General features: G+C 46.0%; 1 protein-coding gene across 5 annotated transcripts in view; it reads left to right on the forward strand.

The window, feature by feature from the left end:
- Positions 1-27,662, forward strand: part of PDE1C (phosphodiesterase 1C) — a 790,350-nt gene that overhangs the window by 640,183 nt on the left and 122,505 nt on the right. For all 5 annotated transcript variants that reach the window (XM_083188441.1, XM_083188444.1, XM_083188443.1 and 2 more), the window contains one exon: positions 7,118-7,218. In XM_083188441.1, coding sequence (XP_083044567.1) covers positions 7,118-7,218 — 101 coding nt within the window. The remainder of the gene's footprint in view (positions 1-7,117; positions 7,219-27,662) is intronic.

The raw sequence follows: 27,662 nt of genomic DNA on the forward strand, positions 1-27,662 counted from the left end.
ACGGTGACCTTGCCATGTAATACATACACTTCCACAACGGTCTATTTAGACCAGGCCGGGACTCTAGAGACTGACACCAAATAAAGAGACTACAACATGTCGGCTGCGGTCAACATTTCTGAGGTCCTTCAATACCTCTTTCGGGTATGTCTTGATGAAAGAGGTATTAAAGGACCTCAGAAACGTTGACCGCAGCCGACATGGTGTAGTCTCTTTATTTGGTGTCAGTCTCTAGAGTGCCGGCCTGGTCTGAATAGACCCTTGTGGAAGTGTATACCTTGTGGAAGTGTATATATATATATATATATATATATATATATTTATATATATAGTAAAGATACAATGCAAAGAAAAGCAAAACATTCTTAGGAACAATATTACTTTATAAAAAAGAGATCATTTGTATAGTAAGGCGTGTACATAATGACTGTAGTTTAATTTGCCAGCTTCTACTTTTCTAATGAAACAGCTTAATTAAAAGTACATAGACTCCAGAGACCCTGTATCTGTCTGCTGATATTGCTTCTCTATTAAAAACACTCAGGAGAACTCTGTTAATACATGAATTTACAAGAGCAGCAGTGTAAACAAACATTTATCAAATTCCGACTTTTTTTGGAGATAAATATTTAATGATTTCTATTATAAATGACCCTTTTTAATAGGCAGCTACTGGCCGAGTGTTACATATATTGCTGCACGGTTCTCTCATCTTAAAAGAAAGGATTTGAAATTGTTCAGAAAAATCAATCATGATACTGTATATAACTGGTATCCTATTAGCCCCGATATCTTTTTGGCCAAAAATAAAAAAAATGTGCCGATGTCGCAATTTTGCCCAATGGTAAGTATCGGGCTATCCAATTACAGCCTTTTTTTGTAGGAAAAATGTGCAGCGATATGTGGATCCATGTGTTATCGCAGGTCTGAAAAGCGGTTTATTGGGAATAAGTGCCAGCATTTGGGTGATTAGGATGCTGTATCAGGTCTAGTAGGACAGTCTCTGTGAACCTATTAGTAGCTAATATGATCATATATGATTCATATATAACATTGAACTGGCATGCTCTGGGGTTAAAAAAGGCAGTTTTTTCCTATGAGGTATTTGGTTCACCTGACACTGAGGTCCTCTCGTGCTGCATATTGCTCCCAGCTGGCAATAAATTACGTCCACATTGTGTTGCACAGCGCCCCCGGTATTCTGTGGATGTTTATAATTGTCACTCTGCAGTGCTCCAATTCCACTGACTCACAGACTGAATGCCAGAGTTCCCTGCAAAACCCAGGAATGAGGAGTGCCATCTTGGATTCAGTTATCTGACATTCTATAGTCAACCCAGATGCAGAATGTAATGAACATTCACTCATTGCTATAAGGATCTTCCTGTTAAGACCAATTCGCAAGTACAACATGGCTTCTGCTAAACCAACTATGCTTTGTCCTAATCAATCCCAGTTTGGTAAACTAGTCCTGGTATTACTCCAGCTTCCAAATCAAGTTTGGTAATTCAAGGGATTTGTTCCGCACTATCTGCCCAGTTGCAGTCTAGTTCCTCACTGGTTCTAGTCTGGCTTTAATTTCTTTCTAGTTCAAGTCCGGTCACCTTCCAGTTTCAGTTCCTGTTGCATTCTGGTTCCAGTACGGTCATCTTCCAGTTCTATTCCAGCTCCCGTCTTCTTCCAGTTCCAGTATTGCACTAGGTACATCCTGGTTGTAGTCTGGTGTCAGTTAAATGTTTTAGTCCTAAAACTCTCCAGCACCATTTATATCTCAGTTCTAAATTTTAATATTAAGTTATTTCAAATTCAGGTCACACCTAGATCATCAATGTTAGGTTCAAATCCGATAGCAGTGCTGATTGCTCTAGCTCTATGAGCAAGAGATTGATATAACATCATAGTTTCCTCCACTTGCCCTGGGCTCAAGTTTCAGATCTATTCAGAACTGAACCCTCTTTGAGAGATGTGCAAAATATACAGATGGAGCCATCCTCATATAGGAGGTTATTCTGGTCTTTCGGAGCGGGCCGCACGCAACGCTGTGCGGACATCGTCCGAAGAAACGCCCGCCGGACCTCCGCATACGGACGGACTCACACTGGAAGTGTTGGGCGTGTTTACGGACGACATCCAAACCTTGCGTGTGCGGTGGAAACACATATATTCTGCACGGTCTTACCGCGTCAGAACGGACGGAAACCTGGCCGTACGCACCGATGTCAAAAATACATTTTTTTATTTTGTTTTATTTTTGTACATTCCTGGTATAGTACCTTTTAATTTGTTGCATGTTTCAAAAAACATGCTTTTTCCATTTTCTGTTTGAAGTTATTGTAATAAATTTATATTTTTATCCCCAAATGTGTGGTTTTATTGGTAAATGAAGAAGTGACATGTATATTTATATTAGTGATAGGAAGTTCTGTCCATTGGTTGCAGTGTAAATGTGTGTCAAAACTGCAGCATATATTTGTGTGTTTAGTAATGGTCCATTTAAGCTACAAGGTTTCCAATTGAAGCAATGAGAAGAGTGTAATTAATGAGTAATGAGTAAAGGAGAGGATTGTATTGTGTTCAGCTGACATTGGTTGCGGTGCGCCCGTAGTGATTGGGCGTTCCGAATGCCTAGCGCATGACCGAGTGGTGTCCGCAAAGAAATACTTGCTTATGGACACCGCATATTTCTTGCCTTTTGGTTCGTGTGCATTCGGTGTGCTGTCCGAATGCACGCCTACCAGAATGAGTGCACTCCCTCGTGTACGCCCATGTTTACGCCCAGTTTAGCCCACTTTGAAACTACGCCCCTGTGTAGTTCCGAATGACGCCCATAATACGCCCATATCTCCAGAGTGAATGCGGTGCACATTTCTGTACGGTGTTAGTGAGAAAGAGTACGGAGACCATGAGTGGCACATGCGCATAGCGTTGCCCACGCATGCGCAGACGGCTAAAAAACGCCATCCGAAAGAGTACGCGAAAGTACGCATCGACCAGAATAAGGCCCATAGTCGTCTCTGGATAGCCATGGTGAGCAAATAAAGCAGCCAGTATTTACTCTGCACATAAACAAAATAACTCACCCAAATCTAATTCTCTCTGCACATGTTACATCTGCCCCACCTGCAGTGCACATTTGAGAAGGTATTTGTCTTTGCGAGTGAACCAGAATAAACCCCTAAATTTGTAGTAAGGTACAGTTGTGTGTTAATACACCTAATCTATCATTTTTGCACCATATTGATGCTTTGGATCAGCTGGCATCCCACATCTCTAAAAGCTTTGCAAGAGTTCAAATTGTGAGAGATACCACCAATAAGCTCATGCCATTTTTCAAATGCCACACGTAAAATGTAAATTAGAAGCTGATTGGTTAATACTTTATCTCTCATAATTGTATCTCTCTTCAAGCTTTGCTAAATACATACCTTAGGATTTGTTTTTTGTTGCAAAGTACTGTACTTGATATAAAGTTGCACACAAAGCATAAGGATTTATTTTTTGCTGTTTTACACAGGCTTCATACCTTTTCCTCAGTTTTGCTACTGTATGTACTTACTTGGGATTAGTATTTTTGCAGTAGGAATCAGTATAAAGTTGTGGATAAATCATAATAAAGCATGGTGAGTCGCCACTGCTACACACTGCTACACACTGCCACTGCTACACAGATCACACAAACCTCCTTGGAGTGGCCGTAACCTCTTTCTCCTCTGCAGAGTCTAGCTGCCAGCTGATCCCAGAGAGGAATTAGGTAATGGCTGCTGAAAGAGCAGGATTGTATGCTATGTGGAGGTGAATGCCACGATTGCCATCTCCCAGCCCTGATCCACGAGTCATATAAGCCTTGTACTTTGCCTTTTTACCCTAGATTGTGCCACTCCATTGTGCCACTTTGCCCTGCCTTCTTTTGTTTAAGATGTACTAGGTAGTGACAATTGGTGTTTTGGCATGGCTAAATTCCAGTGTCTGTGATTAGCTTACTGTATAAGAGCTATTTGGTGTTACTAGAGTAGGGGTTCTCAAACTGTGGCTCCTGACCCCAAAGTGGGTCCCGACCTTCTCAGCATGGGGTCACGACCCTTTTTGCTGACCATCAGGCTGATGACTTTTCTAATCTCAGTCAGTGATTCAAGTAATCTGAAAGATCTGTTGAATGGTCTGTTATTTTAGACTCCTCCTATCATTTTGTGCCTCCACAATGCTGCCATGTATGTTCTGTCTGCTGACTACACATGTGATGTGATGACCTTCTGCAGTAACTTGCTGGGGTCCTGTAATTATTTTTATTGTCTAATGGGGTCCCAGAGCAAAATAGTTTGAGGACCCCTGCTCTAGAGGATAGGACATTCGTGTAAACAAGTACAAGAATTCCTAACATATACAGAAATGGACATTTACAAAAATATTGTATTGTCTAAATGTCACACAAGTGCAGTCATGAGGCCATAAAAGTCCGGTTGTGGATATACCTGTGGAATAATAAAAGGAAAATGTGCAAGGAAAAATATAAAATGTTTAAATTTAACACCATGTTAAATCATGGAAAGCTCAAAGTGCTGTAGGTTAGGCAAAACATCCTTTAATATCCATAAAATCCATAAAAGCAAGTTGTGAACCCCTTCCAGCTGTGCTGGCGTAGAATTTTCTTGGCACTTATTCCCATAGCAATCTGATCTGTGGTCGTTAATTGTGTTAATGCATGGGATGATACCCAAGTCTAGCATTTGACATAATCAATAATGCCAACCCTTGCTTTAGCAGGTTAATAAAAAATAAAAATAAAAGTTTTTTTGTTATAATGTATTCCATGGTTATTCACCAAGTAAATCACTAAAGCAGGTTTCTTCATACCAAGTTCTCCTACCTAGTACATATTGATCTGATTGTATTTCTATGTTTTTTATTTAATTTCAAAGTAGCTAAAGGAAGAATGATGATAAAGTATATTTAACATGTACTTTTAAAAAGTAAAAAAGGTATTCCCTTTATATAAAGCAACATGTTTTAGTACATTAATGCAAGCATGCCTCAAGTAGGGCACCATTTTCATACTGCATATATCCAATTATAAACAAATGTATTAAAAATTATAATACGAGGCTGGATTGAAAAGTAATGCCTCCATGGCTATAATTTTTTTTTTATTTGTGAACAGATTTGAACCCTTTTTTGTACATGATAACTCTGTGTCAGGGGTGGCCAAACCGGTCCTCGAGATCAACCAACAGTCCACATTTTCCAAATCCCCTAGCTGGTGCACAGATGTAGTCATTACTAACTGCCACATTTTCAAACATGCTGCATTCATTCCTACTATAGGTCCACAGGTTGCCTAAAAAAATGAACTGTTGGTAGATCTTGAGGACAGGTTTGGCCACCCCTGCTCTATGTAATGCCCAATTCACTTTTCAAAGTAGTCCCCATCCCTTTCCACATACAGTATGTGCACCAACGCTTGACGAGTTGAGCACTCTTTCAGAGAAGAAAGCTGGTGGTTGTTGTTGACATCAGGACAAGGCAGCTTTAACCTCATCATCAGAGTTGAAGTCTTGACCTTTAAGTTGCTATTTCATAATTCAGTGTAGGGTGCTATCCCCACTACAATACTTCCAATCGGGTTTACTCTGTGAGCTATTTTACTATGTTAAGATGACCTTTTCTGTCACCAGGGCAAAGCCTCATCACAACACTCCCATCCATCCCAGTGTATAAAATTTAGTTAGTCATCCTCTACATACTTGACCACCTTATTATACAGATGGAGCCGGCCTCTTTCTTGCAGGGGCTGGCGATTCTATCACCAGCCCCCGCCAGCGGTCGGCTCTTGCCACGGGCGCGTGCACCCCGTGGCTATGGAGCTTTCTCCGCTGCCCGCCACCTCCCCCACCGCCTCCCTGGTTCCCCTCGCTGCCACATCGTCCCCCCTATCCCTGCACGTCTCCCTGAAGAGAAGACAGGCAGGATGCCACCACGGCGCTGTCCTGAACCTGGGACACGCATGCGTCCCAGTCAGATGGAGCGCCTCTGCGCCGGTGATCGCCAGTGCAGGCATGCTGGCGATCCCCGGGCAAGGTTTAGAGGCGCTCCATCTGTACAGACATTATCATTGACTGCCATATACTGTACTGCATAGAGCATTGGTGATCCCTTGTGGTGGTTGCTTACCAAGGTCTGTAGGACAGACCATAACTTAGGTGTCTATGTACTAAGACTTAGGGCCAGATGCACCAAGCTTCAAAAAATGATAAAGTGGAGAGTGACAAAAAATCAGCCAATCAGCTCCTAATACTCATTTTCAAAACCCAGCCTGGGTTTTAAAATAACCAGCTGGCTGGTTATTTATCACTCTTCACTTTATTACTAAAGCTTGGTGCATTTGGCACTTAGGTGCAGATTTTTTAAGCTTGGTGAAGTGATAAAGTGTCTGCTTTTTATCACCGGCCAATCAGCTCCTACCTGTTAAGTTACAGGCTTGGTTTGAAAAATGACAGGTAAGCGCTGATTGGCCGGTGATAAAAAAAAACAGACAATTTATCACTTCACTGAGCTTAATAAAACTGCCTCTTAGTGAGAGATAAATTGTAGATAGATAAATTACCAACCAACTAGCTCCCAACTGTCATTTTGTTCACATGACAGTTCAGGACTGGTCTGCTGGTACTTTATCTACTTACAATTGAAATCTCTCCAATGCTTTGTATACAGAGGGGCAGATGTTCACTAAGCTAAGAGTATACACATCCTAGCGAACAGTTCCGAATCAGGGCCTATATGTTGTAAATTTACTAAAACTTCTAATAAACTAAAGAGGTGATGTTGCCCATAGCAATCAGATTCAGTCTATCATTTTCCTGGATGCAATAGAGAAGTGATACATGGAGTCTGATTGGTTGCTATAGGCAACATCACCTTCTTTTATTTTTAGAAGTTTTAGTAGATTTACTCTTATACGTTGACTTGTTTACTCCAAAACGGAATAAGAATGTTTGACGGTAATTTTTACAGATAATTCATTTTACCAATAGACTTTAATGAATGAAAGAGAATATTACATACTTGGATATTTGACAATAGTAGCAAATAAGATTATTTCAATCATCTGATTTTGCTTTTGTAGCACTGGCTAACAGAACTGGAGATATTTGCAATGATTTTTGCAGCTGCTGTCCACGACTATGAACACACTGGCACTACGAACAACTTCCACATCCAAACAAGGTAATACCAGTATTTGTCTATATCTTGCTTTTCTACGTCTGTATTCCCAATACAACAGGCAACTGTTGTCAAGCTGACCATAGTACTCTAAGCATCTATATTATTAAAACAATATTTCCCAATGTGAAGTAAGACCAGCAGACATTTGTTTGCTTAGGTGCTCTCTCCCTTCTTGATTAATATGATACGATGCAGTACTCCACCAGAGGAAAAATTGTAGTTATCTCTAAAAAAAATGAGGGCTATCCTACCGTATAACATTAACAATAGGCATATTTTTCTCTAAATGTAGACTTTACCTAAATCTTATGGAGCCTACACACATAGGGCAGTATTCAATGAGAAAAATTCGCCCTGTTTTATGGCAAATTTGTGCTTTTTTCGCCTTGGACGGAGCATTTTGCTCTCCAAAAGCGAGCAACCCTATTCAATGTGAAATATTCGCCGTCTTTCTAAGTGATTTTCGCCGTCTCTCTCCGTGTGGAATTCTCCATCTTTTCATGGAGAGCTGGAATGTGAACTTTTAAACTAAAAGGTTTTTTGTTTTGTTTTTTGGTGTAAAAAAATCAGGATTTTTTTTCTGTGAAGGGGCATGTTATTTTTATTCATGTGCTTATAGCACATGAATATATATTTAATTTTTAAAAAAATATTTTTCAATTTTTTTTTTTTTTTTTTTACACAGAGCAGCCAGCAGGGGGCCGGAGCTCTCGAGCCGCTCATTAGATATTCATATATTCACTGCATCCGATCATTACATATTCACGATCGGGTGCAGTGAATACTGGGTCCCCCGCTGGCTATAGGGGGGGGGCAGCTTGTGCTGCCTGGGTCCCGGGGAGCCCACCTCCCCTCCACATATGTTCTGGGGCAGCCAGGGAGACTTTAATCTCCCTGGCTGCCACCGTCCCACGGCTCCCTGCCAGCTCCCTGCCGCGGACACTCGTCCGCTGCAGGGGTTAAGACTCGCCGCGAGTGGCGGCGAGTCTTAACCACATTGAATAGAGGGAGCAGGAGTGGCAGCGAGCCCTCCGGAACAGGGCGAGTGCATGGCGAGAGAAAAAATCTCTCGCCATGCACGGCAAATTTTTTTCATTGAATACTGCCCATAGAGGTTGTGCGAGATTTAGCATGGGAGATTCAGCAAGAGAGATTCCCCTTGAGCTTCCCGGAATCCAGATCACTCCAGAGATTAAGCATAGCGATTAAACATCGCTACCGTCCACTACACAAAACACGGGAGATGTGCAGTCTCTTGCTCAGGGACCTGACTAGATTTATCCAGAAGGCTGGTTATACATCTCCCGGCGATATCGCTGCTCGCGGAAATGGGCAGTCTGAGTGAAGCTAGATCGCTCAGAATGCTGAGATTGCTCAGTACACATCGCTGCACAGCGATGTGCCACTGAACGATCTAGACACACTGGAAGCACTGCGCTAATTTGGTTTACATACCTTAGGCTGAAGGACATGCAAAAATATGATGATAAAAACATTTATTTTGTATATAATAAACATAGTATAAAAATAATTTTTTTTGAGGTGGCCACCAAATGGTTTAAAAAGGAAAAATTTTAGACATTAATCGCATATATATATATATATATATATATATATATATATATATATATATATATATATATATTTAAATGAATGAAAAATAATAAAAAGTATTATAATATAGGTTACGTCAGTTTGACTTATCTAGATGGTAAATAAATTCCAATATTAATCATAGGGTGCAATTTTTGCACAATGTCAATAGTCCACCAAATGTCTGATTTAATATAAATTGTTGATTTGGGAAGTGCTTGCCGCTCAATACGAAAACAGCTTCCACTGGCAAATCAATCATCTAAAAAATATAAGTGGTAGTGGGAGGGAAAAGGGCACACTGAACCGAAATGGATGGGTAGTCCAAAAATGTAGAAAGGCTGCGGCCTAGTTCACCATTGAATTCTCTTCTCTGTTGGCGTTTGTATTACCTCTTACTGAGATCAAATCCTGATACAGAAAAAAACAGTTACTTTTACATTTTAAATGCACTCACCTGTGCTATTGCAACCAATGGCTGGACAAATTTAGGGGCCGATTCAGACCTGTTCATACGGCTCCGAATTCGGCCCTGTTTTCGATGGTGGGGGGTCTGCTCATGTGCGAGTATCACACTCTCCGAGGCCTTTGCACGGGCAGGGGAGGGACGGGCAGGGACTGACTGCAGGGGAATGCCCAGTGTTTTATGGGCATCCCCATGAAAACACTGGGCGTTCCCCTAGAATCACATGATGTCAGTGCCCACCTCCTTCTCTGTGATATGCGGCAGGAATAGAAGTCAGCTTTAACTGACTTTTATTACCAAAGGAGAGAAATCATTTGATGGTCAGCCACCATCGTATGATTTCTCTCCCCCATGGCCACGTGCAAGGGCATGTGTTATCTTACATGTCCTCTCTCATGCTAGCGAGAGGATGCTGGTGGCACGGGCAGCCAGGAGGGGCATTCAGCGCGGCGGTGCTGACCTGTTTACAAGGCATACAAAAATACGCAGCCTAGAGAACAGGTCCGAATCAGGCATTTAGTTGTGTATGATCCCATTATATCTCAAACAATGAGGCTTCACAATGAGGTTGTAAGGCTGTCAAACAATATTAATGTCTCCCCGTACTCCCAACAAGTCCTTCTATCCATTTCTTTCTGTGCTGTGCTTACATTCCCTCCCTCTGTTCCCTTTCTGTCCATGAATGCAGTTTCAACTCTATTCTATGTACAGATGTAGCCACACTCATCATGTCTACCACACAACTGCCATTTACCGTTAAGTGCGTCTTGTCACGGCCATGACTCAGACTGCCAAAATACATGATAAAGACAATTGAAATCTATCTTCTCTAGATCCTAATTGTTTTGGAGTGAGCCTTGACCCCTCCTTCTCCTTCAAACCAAGCATTCAGTACCTCTCACAAACTGATAACTTTTATCTCAAAAATATTTCCAGGATCAGACCCTTTATCACCCAGGATGCCATTAAACCCTTATACTCCCTGGTCATTGCCAGGCTGGACTACTGTAATAAGCTATTATCTGGAATCCCTAACTACAGCCTCTCTCCTCAATATATCCTCAATACTGCTATCCAACTTATCTTCTGTCTACCTCCCCTCTCTTATAAGCCCTTCACTGGCTCCCCTTCCCTTACAGCATCCAATTCAAGCTTCTAAAGGCCCCCATACACTACACGATTTGCGCCCGATTTCACCTGATTCTGGAGGATTGGGCTGAGAAATCGGGTGAAATTGCCCAAATCGTGTAGGGTATGACATCCAATCTGATCCGATGCGCGGTCCCGTGCGCATCGGATCAGATCTGGATGTCGGACGGTCTGCACATAAGATAAATCTTATGTGCAGCCGGCATTGAGCTGGTCTGTGGGCATGTGGACCGGAGAGTAGGGTCCGGTCCATGTGTGATGAGAGAGGGTAGTCACCTAGCGGCAGGAGAGGTGGCGGGGAGTGGGGTCCGGTCCAGCTGCAGGAGGGGTAGTGAGCTAGTGTGTGGACTGGAGACTAGGTAGCGGCAGCTGCAGGCGGGGAGCACGGAGCGCACGGCGCATAATAACAGAGTCCGGGTAGCGGCGAGTGGGAGAATAGGAAACATCCTATTCAAAAGATTGGGCGGACGCTGATTGGACGAGAGCTCAGCCAATCAGCGTCCGCCCTGCCCGCCCAGTCTTTTGAATAGGATGTTTCCTATTCTCCAGCTCGCCGCTACCTGGACTCTGTTATGCGCCGTGCGCTCCATGCTCCCCGCCTGCAGCTGCCGCTACCTAGTCTCAGCTGGACGTGCTCCCCTCCTGCAGCTGGACCCCGCTCCCCGCCACCTCTCCTGCCGCTAGGTGACTACCCTCTCTCATCACACATGGACCGGACCCTGCTCTCCGGTCTCTGGTCCCCGCTCCCCCGGACGGACCCTGACGCCCCCCTCGCCTGCAAGCTCCCCCAGACCCTGCTCTCCCACAGCTCCCCCCGGATTTACATGTGATAAATCGACCAAATCATATCAGGAGCTGCCGGGGGAGCTCAGGGGAAGTCGGGGCCGACATTAGGCCGACTTGTCCTTAGGACAAGTCGACGTAGTGTATGGGGGCCTTTACACTTACTTACAAAGCTCGGTACTTGTGTATTATCACGGCGCCCACGAAATCGGCCGAAAATCAGCTGCAAATCAGCAGCAAATCGCATGGAAAAATCTGTTGCGATTTTGCGGCCGATTTTCGGCCGATTTCCAACCGATTTTTCACTTTTTCCGGCCGATTTGCATGCTGTTCCATCATTGCACACCTTGCATACCCGCGATTTCCATCGTAGTGCATCGCATGCAATATAGTGGCATGTGATGCATGCCATGCGATGCATGTGAAGCGATTTGATTTGTAATTGTACAATCACCCTGATGGGTGCTTACAATGTTAAATGCACCGCCATTGTTAACGCCACCCCCACTATCAACGCCGTTACGCGTCCTCCGACCTTTTCATACCCCCACTATCCACGTCGGCGTGGAGTTCATTTTAGATAGTGTGGCGAGCGCAGCGAGCCACCGAGCCCGAAGCGTGGTGAGCGCACGCGGAATACATGTAAAGTAATCCGCATCCCCTCGCCACGCTTCGGGCTCGGTGGCTCGCTGCGCTCGCCACACTATCTAAAATCTACTCCACACCGACGTGGATAGTGGTGGTATGAAAAGGTCGGAGGACGCGTACCGCCGCCCCTCGCGGGCTCGCTGCGCTCGCCACGCTTTGGGTTGGCGTTGATAGTGGGGGTGGCGTTAACAATGTGGGTGCATTTAACATTGCGAATCACATCGCATCGCATGCCACTTGCTGGCATGCGTTGCTATGCGATATTTAATTGTACAATCATGGGCATTTTCCCGAAAATCACATCGCATACCATCGCATAGTACCTGGGGGTGTGCAAGGATGGAATAACATGCAAATCAGCAGGAAATGGACGAAAATCGGCAAAAAATCGGCCGACAATCGGCCGCAAATCGGCCACAAAATCTCATCGCAGATCAAATCGGCCAAAAAAACGGCAGAAAATCGGCCGATAAATCGGATGTGATATCAGATGCGATTTAGATGAAATCGGGCGCCGTGATAATACACAAGTACCCAAAGCTCTTATTTACATCTCTGACCTTATCTCCCTTTACACTACCGCCTGTCCTATTTGGTCTTCTGATTGTACACCACTACTCCTACCTTCTGAGTACCTCCCCCCACTCTTACTGTACCTCCAAGATTTCCCTCCCTTTTTTACTTCTAGCCATTAGACTCTCTACCTCTCTACAAAACTTCAAATGGGCTCTCAAGACCCACCAACCTCAGCCAACTCTCATCCTAGCCCTCTGTCCCATGCTCACTGTCTACCGCATCCATGTCACCACTGTCTGTCTTCCCCTCCCCTTTAGAATGTAAGCTCTCATAAACTGGGCCCTCCTCATGTGCTTTTCAAGCTCTAAAGGGGTGTATACACGGGGAGATTTTGACTAATGGACAATTTTGACTAAGCAATTTTGGGAGAGATTTTTGCTAGATGCACTGGAGATTTTGATTAAGCGATTTTGTCTAAGCAATGATAGTCTATGATCTAGTCCAAATTTTCATGCCTGCACAGTCAATCTATGCTAAGCATTTTCTGCTAGACAATATTGACTGAGCAGGAATAAAATAGGGAGATTTTGGCTAACCTTCTAGGACAGGGGTGTCAAACTCAAATTCATGGGGGGCCGCATCAGCAGTTTGGTCACCCTCAAAGGGCCGGTTGTATCTGTAGGTCCCCCTGTATAATTATAATGCCATGACACCACAGGCTGCTCCCCCTGTATAATATAAAATTAATGCCATGACACCACAGGCTGCTCCCCCTGTATAATAATAATGCCATGACACCACAGACTGCTCCCCCTGTATAATATAATAAAAGTAATGCCATGACACATAAATGATTATACAGGAGTCATGGCATTATTATTATTATACACAGGGACACCTCAGGAAACAGCAGATATATATTTTTTTTATTGTGAGTGTGATCCTCATCCTCACTTACTGTTTCTCTGTCTGTCCTGCAGCTGCTGCGGCTTCCAGCTTTTCTTCACTGCTTGCTGCGGCCACACTGTCCCCGACTCCCGGTCTAGCTTCCCTGCCTGCTCCTACTTCTCTACAGACGCATGGGCGGGCGGCGTCATCGTCATGACGTCCCCACCCAGTGTCTGTCACTGCCGGGCATCAGAGGGAACAGGCGGCCGGGCCCTCCTCCACGTAGCCGTGGAGGCCGGCGGCCATGTTTCTGTAGCCGCATACATATGTGCCTACAGGAACATGGCCGCCGACAGTGGAGGAACAGGTAAGGCGGCCGCGGACGTGGACGCGGCCCGCAGCATTCCTGTTTTAGACACACTGCCCCTGCGTGCTATCTCCTCGCGCGGGCCACATGACGAGGTCTGGCGGGCCGGATTTGGCCCGCGGGCCTAGTGTTTGACACCCGTGTTCTAGGAGATTTTGACTATCTAGTCAAAATCTCCTGTTAAAAGTTCTCCCTGTGTACACCCCTTTACTTAAATGAACTTCTACTCCGTCCACACTCCCTTCGATAGGCATCTAATCCCTTGGTTTTCTGCCACCCTGATACTTCAATGAGTGTTGTTTGCTGTTTAGTTGGTACTTGTCTTACAATGGTATGCGATGCAATGCGATGTTACGCGATGGCACCCGATGTTATACAATTTAAAATCGTATACCATCGCATTGAATGCCATTGAATGCCATATACAATGGTATACAATTTTAAATTGTATAAGCACCCTAATTGGTGTTTTCTATGTTAAATGGCCCCCCTATAAGATTATTAATTGTATAAGCACCATAATGGGTGCTTACAATGTTAAAAGCACCCCAACGCCACCCCCAGTATCAACGCCAACCTGAAGCGTGGGGAGCGCAGCAAGCCCGCAAGGGGCGGCGGTACTCGTCCTCCGACCTTTTCATACCCCCACTATCCACGTCGGCGTGGAGTTGAACTTAGATAGTGTGGCAAGCGCAGCGAGCCACCGAGCCCGAAGCGTGGCGAGTAGACATGGAATACATGTAAAGTAATACGCGTCCCCTCGCGGGGCTCGCTGCGCTCGCCACACTTCGGGCCAAGTGGCTCTCTGCGCTTGCCACACTATCTAGAATCAACTCCAAGCCGACGTGGATAGTGGGTGTATGAAAAGGTCGGAGGACGTGTACCGCCGCCCCTCACGGGCTTGCTGCGCTCGCCACGCTTCGGGTTGGGGTTCATAGTGGGGGTGGCGTGGGGGTACAGTTAACATTGTAACATTGTAAGCACCCTTTATACAATTAAAAATCCTATAGGGGGGGCAAAATCGCATCGCATGTGGCTATATGGAATGCGAAGCGATACAATGCATAAGATGCCATACGATTGAAAATCGTGGGCGCCGTGCTAGGAAACAAGTACCGATTCGTTTATATACCCTGTACTTGTCCTACGTTGTCTTGAACTGTAATTCACTTTTTTTATGTAATGAAGTACAACTTATATAATTAAGAGATAACATTTGTTGGTTGAAAAAACAGACGTGCACTATGACTAAAATGAATGTTAGAAATGAATAAGAATGAAAAATATGAATGTAAGAGGAAAATATACAGTTAAAGATTAAATAAATAGTTTTGAAGATTGTGTTAGGCATTGCCCAATAAGATTCCCCTGAAAGAAAATGACATACCTACTTTTTATGTATGATTATGACAGTGAGCAAGAATAAACAATGTGATCTAGATTAAATAAGAATCTTCATGGCTGCACACTGTGTGAAGTAATGTGAATAGGAAGAACAGATGGTCATTGAAGACAACCCAGATGAGAGATTTTTGATGAAAGCCATAAGTGACTGCCTATCATGATAAATTAAATTGAATGTTTATCTACTTAACTTGAATAATGATTATGACCCGCTTGGAAGAGAAGTGTACATACTGTAAGATTGAACCTTTGGTACAAAGAAATACGAGCAATCATATTAGAAATAGTGTAGTGTTTTGAAGCACTAATAAACTGACCATGTGAAGGAAGGTGATCCATTGCTAGGTGTGTTTTACACAAGTTTAAATCAATGAAAGAAAGTAGAATCTATGCAAAGGATATTCCATTTAAATGAGTGTTCACAGAAATATTATTTAACTGATTAAAGGAATGTGGGATAAGGTACTGTTCTGAACATAAGTATGCTACAGTAGGTGGTTTCGGTCTCAGACTTTCTCATTACGGCAACTCCCATCTTAGTGAACAGCATTCACCCTTTACCTAAATGAAACAACATATATTACAGACAGCATCACTGAGCACAATGGACTGCGGGCGGCATCAGTGAGCGCAGTGGACTGCAGCCAATATAGTACATAGATATACAGTATGTACAAAGTACCCAAGATTTACATTTACATTTTTAAAGTGGTAAGAGTTCCTCATTACTTACTGAGGGGTAGATGTATGAAACAGTGATAAGGGAGGAGAAGTGATAAAGTGCCTGGTACTTTATCACTGACCAATCAGCTCCTAACTGTCCTTTTTAAACCCAGCCTGTTACTTAACAGTCAGGAGATGATTGGCTGGTGATAAAGTACCAGGCACTTTATCACTGCTCCTCCCTTATCACTGCTTCGTGCATCTACCCCTCAGTGAAGGACAGGCTGCAGATCTCACACCACAAATGCCACAATGCTTGTGGCTTCACCTCTTTGCTCCTCCTGGACCCTCTTTGTTTGTTCCTCCTTTCTCCATCCTACTCCAAATCTTGGCAATCAGGTCAGCAAATGTCAGACAGTCCTCACTGAACTTCTGTCACCATTGTCCACCGCACCTCTTTCCCATCCTCTGACCCCAGATAAGCAGCATTTAAAGAGTCAGTTTGACTCTTAATAGTCCTGCTGCCAAGTGTGGGCCACATTTCTGCACTATAAGTACTTTTCCTCGCTCTGTGTGTAGCGTTGCATGTGCTAGTGGCTTTTATTGAATGGAGACTGAAAGAAGCTGATGGCTACTGCTGCTGCCTTTTGAAACTGCTATTAACGAGAGAGGGTCTCGGGCCCACGTACTCCCCCTGGATCCGCCACTGTTATTGGTACTTACTAATTATTCTGTGGATCGGAATCAATGATAAGTGGTTTTACATCAAGCCGAAGCATTGGTGGCAGGATTCAACATGCTAAGTAAACATCAGCAGCACAGCCATGATGACCGTCATCTGTACATATGCACAGGGCCGGCGCTACCCACTCAGCAGCTCCTGCAAAGCAGGGAGGCGCCATGCTGAAAAGGCGCTGTCTCCCTCCCTGCTCTGCTAAAGCTGCCTCAGCCCTCACTGTCACTGCCTCCTGCACGATGCCCGCAGCGCCTGTCTGACAGCGGGCGGCAGTATGGAGATGCTGAGCAGCTCCCTGCATCGCGCAGGGAGCTGCTCAGCATCTCCATACTGCTGCCTGCTGTCAGACAGCGCAAATGTCCGTGACACTTGCGCTGAGGCATGTAGCGCTGTCTATGAATGCCTGGAGGACATGTCATGTCCGGATCCACCCCCTACCCATTGCTCCCAGCGCGTGTCAGCTGTCAATCAAATGAAGAACAGGCAGCAGCGCCGCCTCCCCTTCCTTCCCTCTTCTCAGTGTGCTGTGCCAGTGCCGCTGCCAGTCCTCAACACTCTGCCCCCTCTATCTCCTCCCCTCTTCTTCCATCTCCTCCTTCTCTCCCCTCCTTTCCATCTCAGTCACGAGTGCTGCACATACTTTTTGTACTGCTTTCGGATTGCATCACACACACATTGCATGCATGCTGTGCGATGCGGTCTAGCCCATAACGTATGCGATTCTCGCAGCGTGTATGGGCACCTTTAGTGCCTGCAACATTTTGAGGACACAGCACTGAGATGGTGCATACATGTACATGCACCCGAGATCCTCCATAGGATCGCATGTTGCATACACTCCCACAATCGGGCTGCAGCTTGTTGCAATGGCAATGTGAAAGGGCGCAAAATGTATGGTTTGCAGGAGGGCGCTGGACACCCTAGCACCGGCCCTGCATATGCATAAAGTATAAATTGTTGAATGGATTAAACGATGGATAAAACCATCACCCATCGATGGTACTGCTGTCAATGGCCATTATTACAGTATACCATAAAAATTAAAATGTTTTTACTGCATTTACATTTTTTTTAAATAAAATCCTGTTGAATAACTTTAAATAGATATGTTTCACCTAATACATTTTTTAAATAACCTGACAATTTCTGAGCGGTTTGTAGACACAAATATTAGCCAGTGGTTAAAGTCCACTAAGTGTTAAAGATAGTTTTCCGCCTTTTAGTTTGTTACTTCTGATCATTGCTGGTGTGTGGAAGCATTTATTTTATACAGGCACTCATACGCTATACACACATCAATATTCTACTCTAAAAATAAGGGGGCTGGCATTGATTAATTTGATTGATTTATAAAGCATTGAATTTAATCTGGATCTATAATTGAATCCTTTTAGATAGATTTGCATCACGCCTTCCCTTTGATTGATTTGTATTTTCATTAGAAACTTCCATGCTGATGATACAGCAGTAATAACAGTAATTTGGTGCCACTGTATTTAAAATGCTTGGAAATATAAATAGCTACAATGTAGCACAGTAACAACAGTGGAAGTGCATATGTTCTCACCCTTCCAGAGAAAATACATTTGATCTAAACCTGTCATCAAAATGTATTTAATATATTCTATTAAAAGACGAAATAATGATATTTATTTATACACAGGTCTACGTCTGCCAAATGTGACGGCTACTCTCGCCTTAAAGGATTTCTTCACCTGTTATTAATCTTACCCAGACCTTCAAACATTGCTTCTATTTGTATTAGTTCTACACCTCCTTGCCTAATTGCCTACAATGTTGTCAGTATGCTCAGCAGTCTGAGGCAGCCACTTGACTGGTTGGCAGACCCACTACTCCACTTATCCCTTGGCTTCCAAACTTCATTATAGTGTAAAAGCTCATTATAGAAAAAGCAAGTACTATTATATGTGTTCACGCAGAGACTGCTGACATTGTGGTCAGTGTTGGAAATAGAAAGTCTCACTAGCAGTATACTTTGAGGTGGTCTATTTTTACATCAGTTCAGTACTAGGATAATGTACCTGGAATGATTTAAGGTGCCCTTTATCCATAGATACACATCCCAGCTATTGATCTCAGTCCCCATTATTGTAATGGGGACATTATTATTACAGGTACATATAGTCATAACATATATAGGGGTATTCAATGCTCTGGCGAGCGCAAGGTAGCGAATCCTGTTTTGGATTCGCTGTGCGCTCGCCAGGAAATATCGCTGCTCTTTAATTCGTGAGCCTCCCCCAGCCCACACTATTCAATGCGTCAGGGGCTCGCTGCCCCTGACGTCGAATGTAAGCGAATATGTCTAGTGGCGAATCCCCGTGTCCCGTCCCTCCGCCCCCGCACAGCCCGCAGCAGCAATCCTCCGTCTCCGGCAGCCCCAGCGCTGACATCACCGTGCTGTGGCTGCCGGAGCTACAGGCCTGCTGCTGCGTCCCTGTTCTGAGGCTGTGCGGGGGCTCCCTGCGACATCAGTGAGCCCCCCGCTGGAGAATCTCAGCAGCAGGGGGGGAAAGTGCCATGGCGGACGGGGCGGGCGAATGTGGCATGGCGGAGGGCGGGAGAGCACTACAGTACGCACAGCTCCCCCGCCTCTGCTCACTGAAAGCAGCAGTGGCTGCTATCTGCAAAAGATTCGGGCTGCTGCTGCTGCTGGTCCTTGTCCCCCGCATATCTCTCCCCCCTCCCGTCCCGTCCCGTCCCGTCCCCTCACCTCCCGCCCCTCACCTCACCCCCAGGGCTGCAGGGTGCTGCTGGGGTCAGAGCCGCTGCACTCACTGGTCCCGATCATCGGGATCAGTGTGCAGTGAATATATGAATATTAATGAGCGGCTCCGGCTCCCGGCCCCCTGCTGGCGAATGTGTAAAAAAAAAAAAAAAAAATATTGTTTAAAAAAAAAAAATATATATAAAAAATATATTCATGTGCTGCACGTATATGAATAAAAATAGCATGCCCCTTCATAGGAAAAATATTCTGATTTTTGAACACAAAAAAAAAAATTAAAAACGCTTTAATTTAAAAGATCACATTACAGTTCACCTAAAAAAGCTGCCGAATGCTAAACGGAGAATCATGGCGAAAATCAGTGGAGAAAGCAGTTCTCCATTTGAGCATTGAATACACTGTCGGCGAATTCCACTAAAAACCCCATTGAAAATCACAGGCGAATTGTGGAGAATAATTTACGGCGAATCGGCAGACATTCGCTGTTCATTTGTGGCGAATTGCGTCCATTGAATAGGGAGAATTGTTTTTTCTAACAGAAAATTCGCCGTAAACCCAGCGAATTGCCAGATTCACTGAAAAAAAACGGCGAATCTGAGGCATTGAATACTGGCCATAATGTAATTGCACTAGTGTCTACAGATGCCAGTCACCTAAAGCCAGACTGCCAAGCACTGTGTGAAGCTGAATATGGTTTAAATCAGGGGTGGGGAACCTCAGGCCCAGGGGCCGTATGCGGCCCCGGTAGCCGGTCTGAGTGGCCCTCCTACCTGCTCGGCGGCTTTGCCGGAAGTCAAGTACAGGGGAATTCTCGCAAGAGGTCGGTAGTTCTCACGAGATTCGACTTAATCAACAGCAGCGGAGACTGTCAGCCCTATTCAGCAGCAGTCACCGGAGCGTGGGGCGGCTGCAGCAGGACAATTTGTAAGAGAAATTTTTACATATGGCTCCCGAATGATTTTTTCCCCATACAAACGGCCCTTGGCACAAAAAAGGTTCCCCACCCCTGGTTCAAAGGTATATGGTCGCTAGGTCAACACTATTAAGGTCGACATGCATTGGGTGGACCACTGAAAGTCGACACATGAAAAAGGTTGACATGGCTAAGGTTGAGATGGTCAAACGAACAACACAAATATTAGGTCGACAATGGGAAGGACGACAGTCAAAATTTTGATATGATTTTTTCACTTTATTTTTCAGCTGACGTGCCGACGGGTGGTGTTTCATGCCCTACCATCCACTAGGGCAGGGCTAGGCAATTGCGGCCCTCCAGATGTTGATGAACTACACATCCCAGCATGCCTTGCATCAGTTTCAGCATGGCCACATTGCAAAACGAATGCAAAGCATCCTGGGATGTGTAGTTCATCAACATCTGGAGGGCCTCAATTGCCCAGCCCTGCACTAGGGCATGGAGGGAGAATAGAATAGTGTGCCGAGCATAGCATCAAGCAATGCGCGAGGACACGGTGCACCGATACGGTGACATTTGGGACAAAAAAAGTAAAAAAAAAATATTTGACCTTTTGATAATCTACTTTCCCATTGTCGATCTAATGCTTATGTCGACCTTTTAACCCTGTTGACTTTAGCCATTTTTCATTTGTTGACCTCAGCCCTGTCGACCCAATGCATGTTGACCTTAATTTGGTTGACGCAATGATCCATATACCCATTTTAAAATGTACAATATTTTCCCCTCTAAATACTAATGACTGCATGATTACAGCCCATACACTCATACACTGTATGTTTGCACTGTGTGTCCTGAATTGTGCTTTGTGGTCCTTAGATGTCATGAAACAATTTCAAGTCTGGATGAAACCAGCTATTCACAGGAGAAAGCCTATTGTCATTACAATTTCACCAGACAAAAACACATCTACAGTCCTTTACTCATAATCAGGGCAACCGAGAGGGGGGGGCGGGTACTAATTACCGGGGCCCAGGCTTGCTGGAGGGGCCCCGCAGGGGCCCTGGTCTGACCCCTTCCTTCCCCCTCCATCCCTCCTGGGTAGCATCAGCAGCACACACTTCTACAGCATGTGCTGTGCTGACAGCAGGCTCAGCATGAGCATCTCACTGACAGCATGAGAGGTCATGCTGAGCCTACTGTCAGCACATGCTGTAGGTGTGTGCTGCTGCTGAGATTACAGTTTTCTTTCACCCTCCTCTAAACATTTTAGGGGGGTAACCTAAGTGCGGGAGGTGCCCACACCGACCCACACTTAGGCCACGCCCCCTAAAATGTACTGGGGCCCGGCCTTCCTCTCGGCTGCCCTGCTCATAATATCAGAATAATGGAAAATGAAATAATAACTCAGAATTTTAAATTGTCCCTAACATTGACGTTCCTGTCTAGAAGACTATATTTTCATCTTAAGATCAGTGATAGAGAGGGGCTTTGATAGAAAAAAGCTCTTTGCACTACAGATGGCATGTTTATACTGTTTGTCTCCTACTATATTCTGTCCAAGACCTACAGTATATTTCTATCCAAGTACAGACAATGGGTACAAAATCATACTTGGCAAGTTATATATTATGGAACAGGATTGCTTATATGATAGTCTTCATCTCTAAACTAGAGATGAGCGGGTCCGGATCTCCGGGATCCGACAGATCCGAATATCGCGATCCGAGTCTGGATCCGAGCCGGCTCGGGAGTTCCCACCTAAATTCTGGACCGAAAACGAGGCAAAACGTCATCATCGCACTGTCGGATTCTCGCGGGATCTGGATTCTATATAAGACGCACGCGCGCCTCGCCATCTTTACTCCAGCATAGGAGAGGGAAGAGGGTGGTTGTGCTCTGTGCTGTGCTATAATAATAATATATTATTTTGCTGCTGCTCACTCGATTAGGGTCTGCAGGGGCTGCTGTACACAAGTCCAGTGTACAGGGGCTGCAGTGGCCAGTGTACAAGGGGCTGTACAGGGGCTGTGTTCAGTGTGACAGGGCTTGTGTCCAGTGTAACAGGGCCTGTGTACAGTGTGACAGGGTCTGTGTCCAGTGTACAGGGTTTGTGTCCAGTGTACAGGGGCTGTGTCCAGTGTACAGGGGCTGTGTCCAGTATACAGGGGCTGTGTCCAGTGTACAGGGGCTGTGTACAGGGGCTGTGTCCAGTGTACAGGGGATGTGTCCAGTGTACAGGAGCTGTGTCCTGTGTCCAGGGGCAGTGTCCAGTGTACAGGGGCTGTGTACAGGGCCTGTGTCCAGTGTGACAGGGCCTGTGTCCAGTGTACAGGGGCTGTGTCCAGTGTACAGGGGCTGTGTACAGGGGTTGTGTCCAGTGTACAGGGGTTGTGTCCAGTGTACAGGAGCTGTGTCCAGTGTACAGGAGCTGTGTCCAGTGTCCAGGGGCTGTGTCCAGGGGCAGTGTCCAGTGTGACGGCTGTGTCCAGTGTACAGGAGCTGTGTCCCGGGGCGGTGTCCAGAGGCTGTGTCCATTGTCCAGGGGCTGTGTCCATTGTCCAGGGGCTGTGTCCAGGGTGACGGGCTGTGTCCAGTGTCCAGGGGCAAGGTCCAGGGGCAGTGTCCAGTGTGACAGCTGTGTCCAGTGTACAGGAGCTGTGTCCAGGGGGGGTGTCCAGAGGCTGTGTCCATTGTCCAGAGGCTGTGTCCAGGGGCTGTGTCCACGGTGACGGGCTGTGTCCATTGTCCAGGGGCTGTGTCCAGGGTGACGGGCTGTGTCCAGTGTCTAGTGTGACGGCTGTGTCCAGTGTACAGGAGCTGTGTCCAGGGGCGGTGTCCAGAGGCTGTGTCCAGAGGCTGTGTCCAGTGTGACGGCTGTGTCTAGTGTACAGGAGCTGTGTCCAGAGGCTGTGTCCATTGTCCAGGGGCTGTGTCCAGTGTGACGGCTGTGTCCAGTGTACAGAAGCTGTGTCCAGAGGCTGTGTCCATTGTCCAGGGGCTGTGTCCAGGGTGACGGGCTGTGTCCAGTGTCCAGGGGCAGTGTCCAGGGGCTGTGTCCATGGGCAGTGGCCAGTGTCCAAGGGGCTGTGTCCAGTGTAAAGTAAGAAAAATAAATAAAATAAAAACACATTTTTGGAGAATGATAGAGGAGGAAATAGTGGGAGATCAGCAACCTGATAGAAGTGCTGAAGCTGCTACCACCAGTTATGACAAGGCCGATACCTCTTTGTATTTTTTGCTCTTTGGAGCATTTCGCTTTTTTGGGGATAGTTTATTAAACTGCCACCCTGTCTGCCCCTGCAGTGCCGCTCTGCTTCCAAGATGTGCCAGGTTGGAAGTGTAAGGTCCACATGTATGTGATGCCCACTGCTGTCGCTTAGCTTAGTCATCCAGCTACCTCGGTATACCCTTTTGGCCCAACTACAGTAAATGAAAACAATTTTGTGAGCTGTGAAGTGATCAAAATTGACTAGAAATGAGTGGAAACTAATGTTATTGAGGTTAATAATACTTTAGGGGCAAAAACAGGCCCAAATTCTGTTATTTTAGCAATTTTTAGCATTTTTTCATAAAAATCCAGATCCAAAACCAAAACCCACAAGGGTGGTTTTGCCAAAACCAATCCAGATCCAAAACACGAAGGGAGATCCAGATCCAAAACCAAAACCCGAAAAAGTGGCCGCCGCACATCTCTTCTCTAAACCAGTGAATTTATTGATGAGTGGTATTGCGGGTAAAAAGTAAAAACTCATTTAACCATGATGTCCATGAGGTTTAAGAGGGTGTGGTTCAAAAGGATGACTGTGAAAAGGTTGGCATGTCTAAGTCGACATGAATTTTTTTTTTAGGTAAATTTTTATCTTGTATCAAATGGACCACCAATAAGTGTACAGAATTTGCCTTCCAGGCTTTGGGCAATTATTATTATTATTATTATATTTTTATTTATAAGGCGCCACAAGTGGTATGCAGCGCCGTACATATAGAACACATTATAACAGTACAGGGTACACAGAACTAGACATAACAGTGACAGAAAAACAAAAACAGAGAACAATTAACAACACAAATCTTGGTGCACAATACAGCTGAGATATAAGGAAGTGAATGAGAAAAAATGCAGGTATAGATTGTAGATGAGTAAGAGCTGTAATTGAAATGCAAGAAGAGTGCTGTGAGAACAGGAGGGAGGAGGGCCCTGCTCTAAGGAGTTTACAATCTAGAGGGAGGGGGAGACAGACAGGTGACATGAGGTGCAGTTAAGAAGACCAGAGGCAAGAAATGAGCATGGCAGGAAGGGTCAGGACATGAGGCAGCAGGTAAAGAGAATGGACAAAGTAGTCCTTCCTCCTGTCCTCTCCCCCCTCCACCTGCACCCTTGACCCCTAACAGCTTTGCACAGTGGCCCATGCCACAACACACCCTGCTAGGGGGCAGAAAGCATGCAGAGTGAATAGGGAACGCGCAGGATTGAGGAACCATGGCTCTGGTACAACAGTGAAGTTCTGAAAGATAGTGTTAAAATAGAGAAAATAAAATAAGTACAAAGTTAGGGTAAGTAGTGTGACAAGCAGGTGTAGAGGGACATAAACAGTCATAGGTGCCAATTCTGTGGGTGCTCAAGGGCCTGAGCCCCCCCAGAAAATTATGAGCACCCAAGTGTCACTGCCAGGACGCATTTACTTGCTGATTTGCAACCGCACCACCAAACCTGCTGCCTGGGATAAGCGAGACAGTATGCCAGGAGTAGTGTATTGTAAGTGTGTGTAAGCCCCTTTCCTTAACCATGACCCAGCAACTGGTGCATGCACACTCGCGCATACAAGACGATGCCTTGCACCATCATAACGTTGCTGCTTTCGTGAGTAATAACTGCTGGGCAGAGTGCAGTGTGTGTGCTGTCTAATGTGTGTTCTTTTTGTATACACACTGCCCTTTGTGTAGTATGTGTGCTTACAGTGGGCGGTATTAGTTACTATTATGTGTTGTATTTACAGTGTGCAATATTATCTTTTGCTTATTGTGTGTACATTGTGATTCAGGACCGTTCAGGTCAGCATTTTCCAAGGCCACACCCTCCCCCAAATGACACGCCCCTTTTCAAGAGGCCACACCTCCTTGAGCACTCTCCAGCAAAAACATAAATCGGCACCCATGTATACAGTGCAGAGAGAACTGATGTGGAATTTGGCACACTGAAATGGATACAGACAAAAAATGACTTGTGATATTAGGGTGAACAGAAAGTACTGGCTATGAGCATAGGTCTTAGAGACCTGCAGACAGGGAGCTTGTTGAGGGCTGTACATTCAGAATGTGTTGGAGGTGGCAAAGTCCTTAGCTCACTGTTGTATGTTGATAGCAGTCTGTTTGGGTGATATCAGAAGGTAGATTGGTGTCCTCCTGTCCTCTCCTGTTTATCTCAAGGATATCTCCAATATTCTTATTAATATTTCCATACACTTTACACTACACACTTTACAGCTGCACACAACACAGCCGCACATGGCAAACAGCCGTCCAGATTCACATTAAATATAAATCTCAGACCTGTGTCTAGGTGCCCAGCTGCACTCATCACAGAATACAATTCCCAATTGTAGTTCACGTGGATGGTAAAGACTGAGGGGCCCAGTTATCATGTAATATTTGCAGCTAAATCCCTGAAAACACTTGTTTTCGAGGGTTATCTGCAAATATTAAGTGTCCCCCAAATGTATTCGGAGGGACCTCAATAGGAATCTCCGATACCTGCTGTGATCCCTCCTGCACCGCCAGGGTTGCCATCGGAAATTGTGAGGCACGGGTTTGACAAAATAGGCAGGCTCCCCACCCCCACACACCTATTGTTACACAAAAAATTTGAACAGATATTTTGTCCATACCCAGCCAATCGACATCTTGATTTTTAACAAAAAAAACCCTAAATGACAGCAGGGGGGGGCATGAACTGTTATATTTTAAAGGTACGCCGTAACTTCTTAATACCCATTTGATATTATACAACACACCGTAATGTAGGAGCCGGACTGGAGGCAAAGCCTGGGGGTAGGCTCCCCTGACTGGCTGATGCGGAGTTATCCGCTGCGCTTGCTGCCCTCAGGGAGGCAGCTGGCACCAGAGGGACTGAGTGGCTGCAGCAGCAGATGTCAGGTCTGCTGGGGGGACTGGGAGCAGCAACGCAGGAGGCTGCTCCAGCGGGTGCACGGCCTCGGAGGTCCAGGCCTCCGGAGCGCTTTAGCCCATCTGTGTCCCCCAGGGTTCAGCGCCGTTCACGGAGCCCCGTTAGGGACCCTCCAGGCCAGGCTGCGGGCTGGGCACCTTCCGCCCGCAGGACCAGGTCTGGGAGGAATCCAACCAGCAGGCGGAACCCTCCGCGGCATTGCGTGGTACTGGACCTGGTGCGGTGGGGCATGCGGGGCATGCTGCTGCCCAGCGCGGGGTGAGTCGTGCCAGGGGGGGCAGAAGTACAGGCTGAGGACCGCAGGCCTGGTACACGGAGCGAGAGGCGCACAGCTGGCTCCGCCTCCAACGAGGTCACGCCGGCTGGTGCTGTACCGGAGGGTCGGGATGACAGGAGAAGAGAGATGGCAGCGTCAGCAGATGATGGAGAAATACCTGGTCCTTCCTCATTGGCTGGAGTTCGTCAGGACACTGGACCTGCGGCTGCTGGGTTCACAGCCCCCAGGCAGCCTGGTGAGTCTGTCTCTATGTCTGTTAATGCTTTAGCGCAGAGTCAGGGGGGGGGAGGGTTAGCCCTCCAAGGGGAAATGAGTAGAGGTTTTACTGAATTATTGAGTGGTTTTGCAGATTGGTTGGTGGGTTTGCGGCAGGGGGCGGGGCCGTCCCCGGCGGCAGCATGGGTGCCGCAGAATGCGGGCACACCAGCTAGCATTAGTGTGCCAGTCAGTAATAGTGTGCCGGTTAGCAGTGGGGTGCCGGTTAGCAGTGGGGTGCCGGTGAGCAGCGGGGTGCCGGTATCCGGCGGTGAGCAAAGTAGCAGTAGTGCTGGGGCAGAAGGGGGCAGTGTTGGGACGCAGGAGGAGAGTGGAAGGCTCAGTGACACTGCAAAAGGGGAGGTGTATGTATGCTTTGAGGGGCCATTGGGGGCCCACCTGAAGCAGGAGGTGAGGGATAAGATTTGGAAAGGGGAATACGTTGATATATTTTCATTGCTCCCTTTAGAGCGTTTTAATCTGGATAGGCCCCGTAAGGAGGAGAAGAAGGAGGAGGAGGAACGGCGGCGGTATCGGCTGATACCGCGGTCATTCACGAACTGGCTCCAAGCATTTGCTATTTTAGCTAGTGTAATTGGGGAGAAGGCACCTGACAATTGTTCAGGCTTGTTTTGTTACATGGATGCGATAGGAGAGGCATACCGTGTGTATGGGGGCTTGGCTTGGCTCAGGTACGATGAGCAGTTTAGGCAGAGGAAGGCTGTTCGCCCTAACATACGTTGGGACCATAAGGATATTGCTTTATGGTTAAAGGTGACGGCTCCCACAAAAAGTGGGCAGCCCTTTCGTGGGGACGGGGGGGCCGAGGGAGGCCACAAATGGGACG

The sequence above is a fragment of the Crinia signifera genome, chromosome 5 (assembly GCF_055691185.1).
Source record: "Crinia signifera chromosome 5, ASM5569118v1, whole genome shotgun sequence".
NCBI classification, from domain to species: domain Eukaryota; kingdom Metazoa; phylum Chordata; class Amphibia; order Anura; family Myobatrachidae; genus Crinia; species Crinia signifera.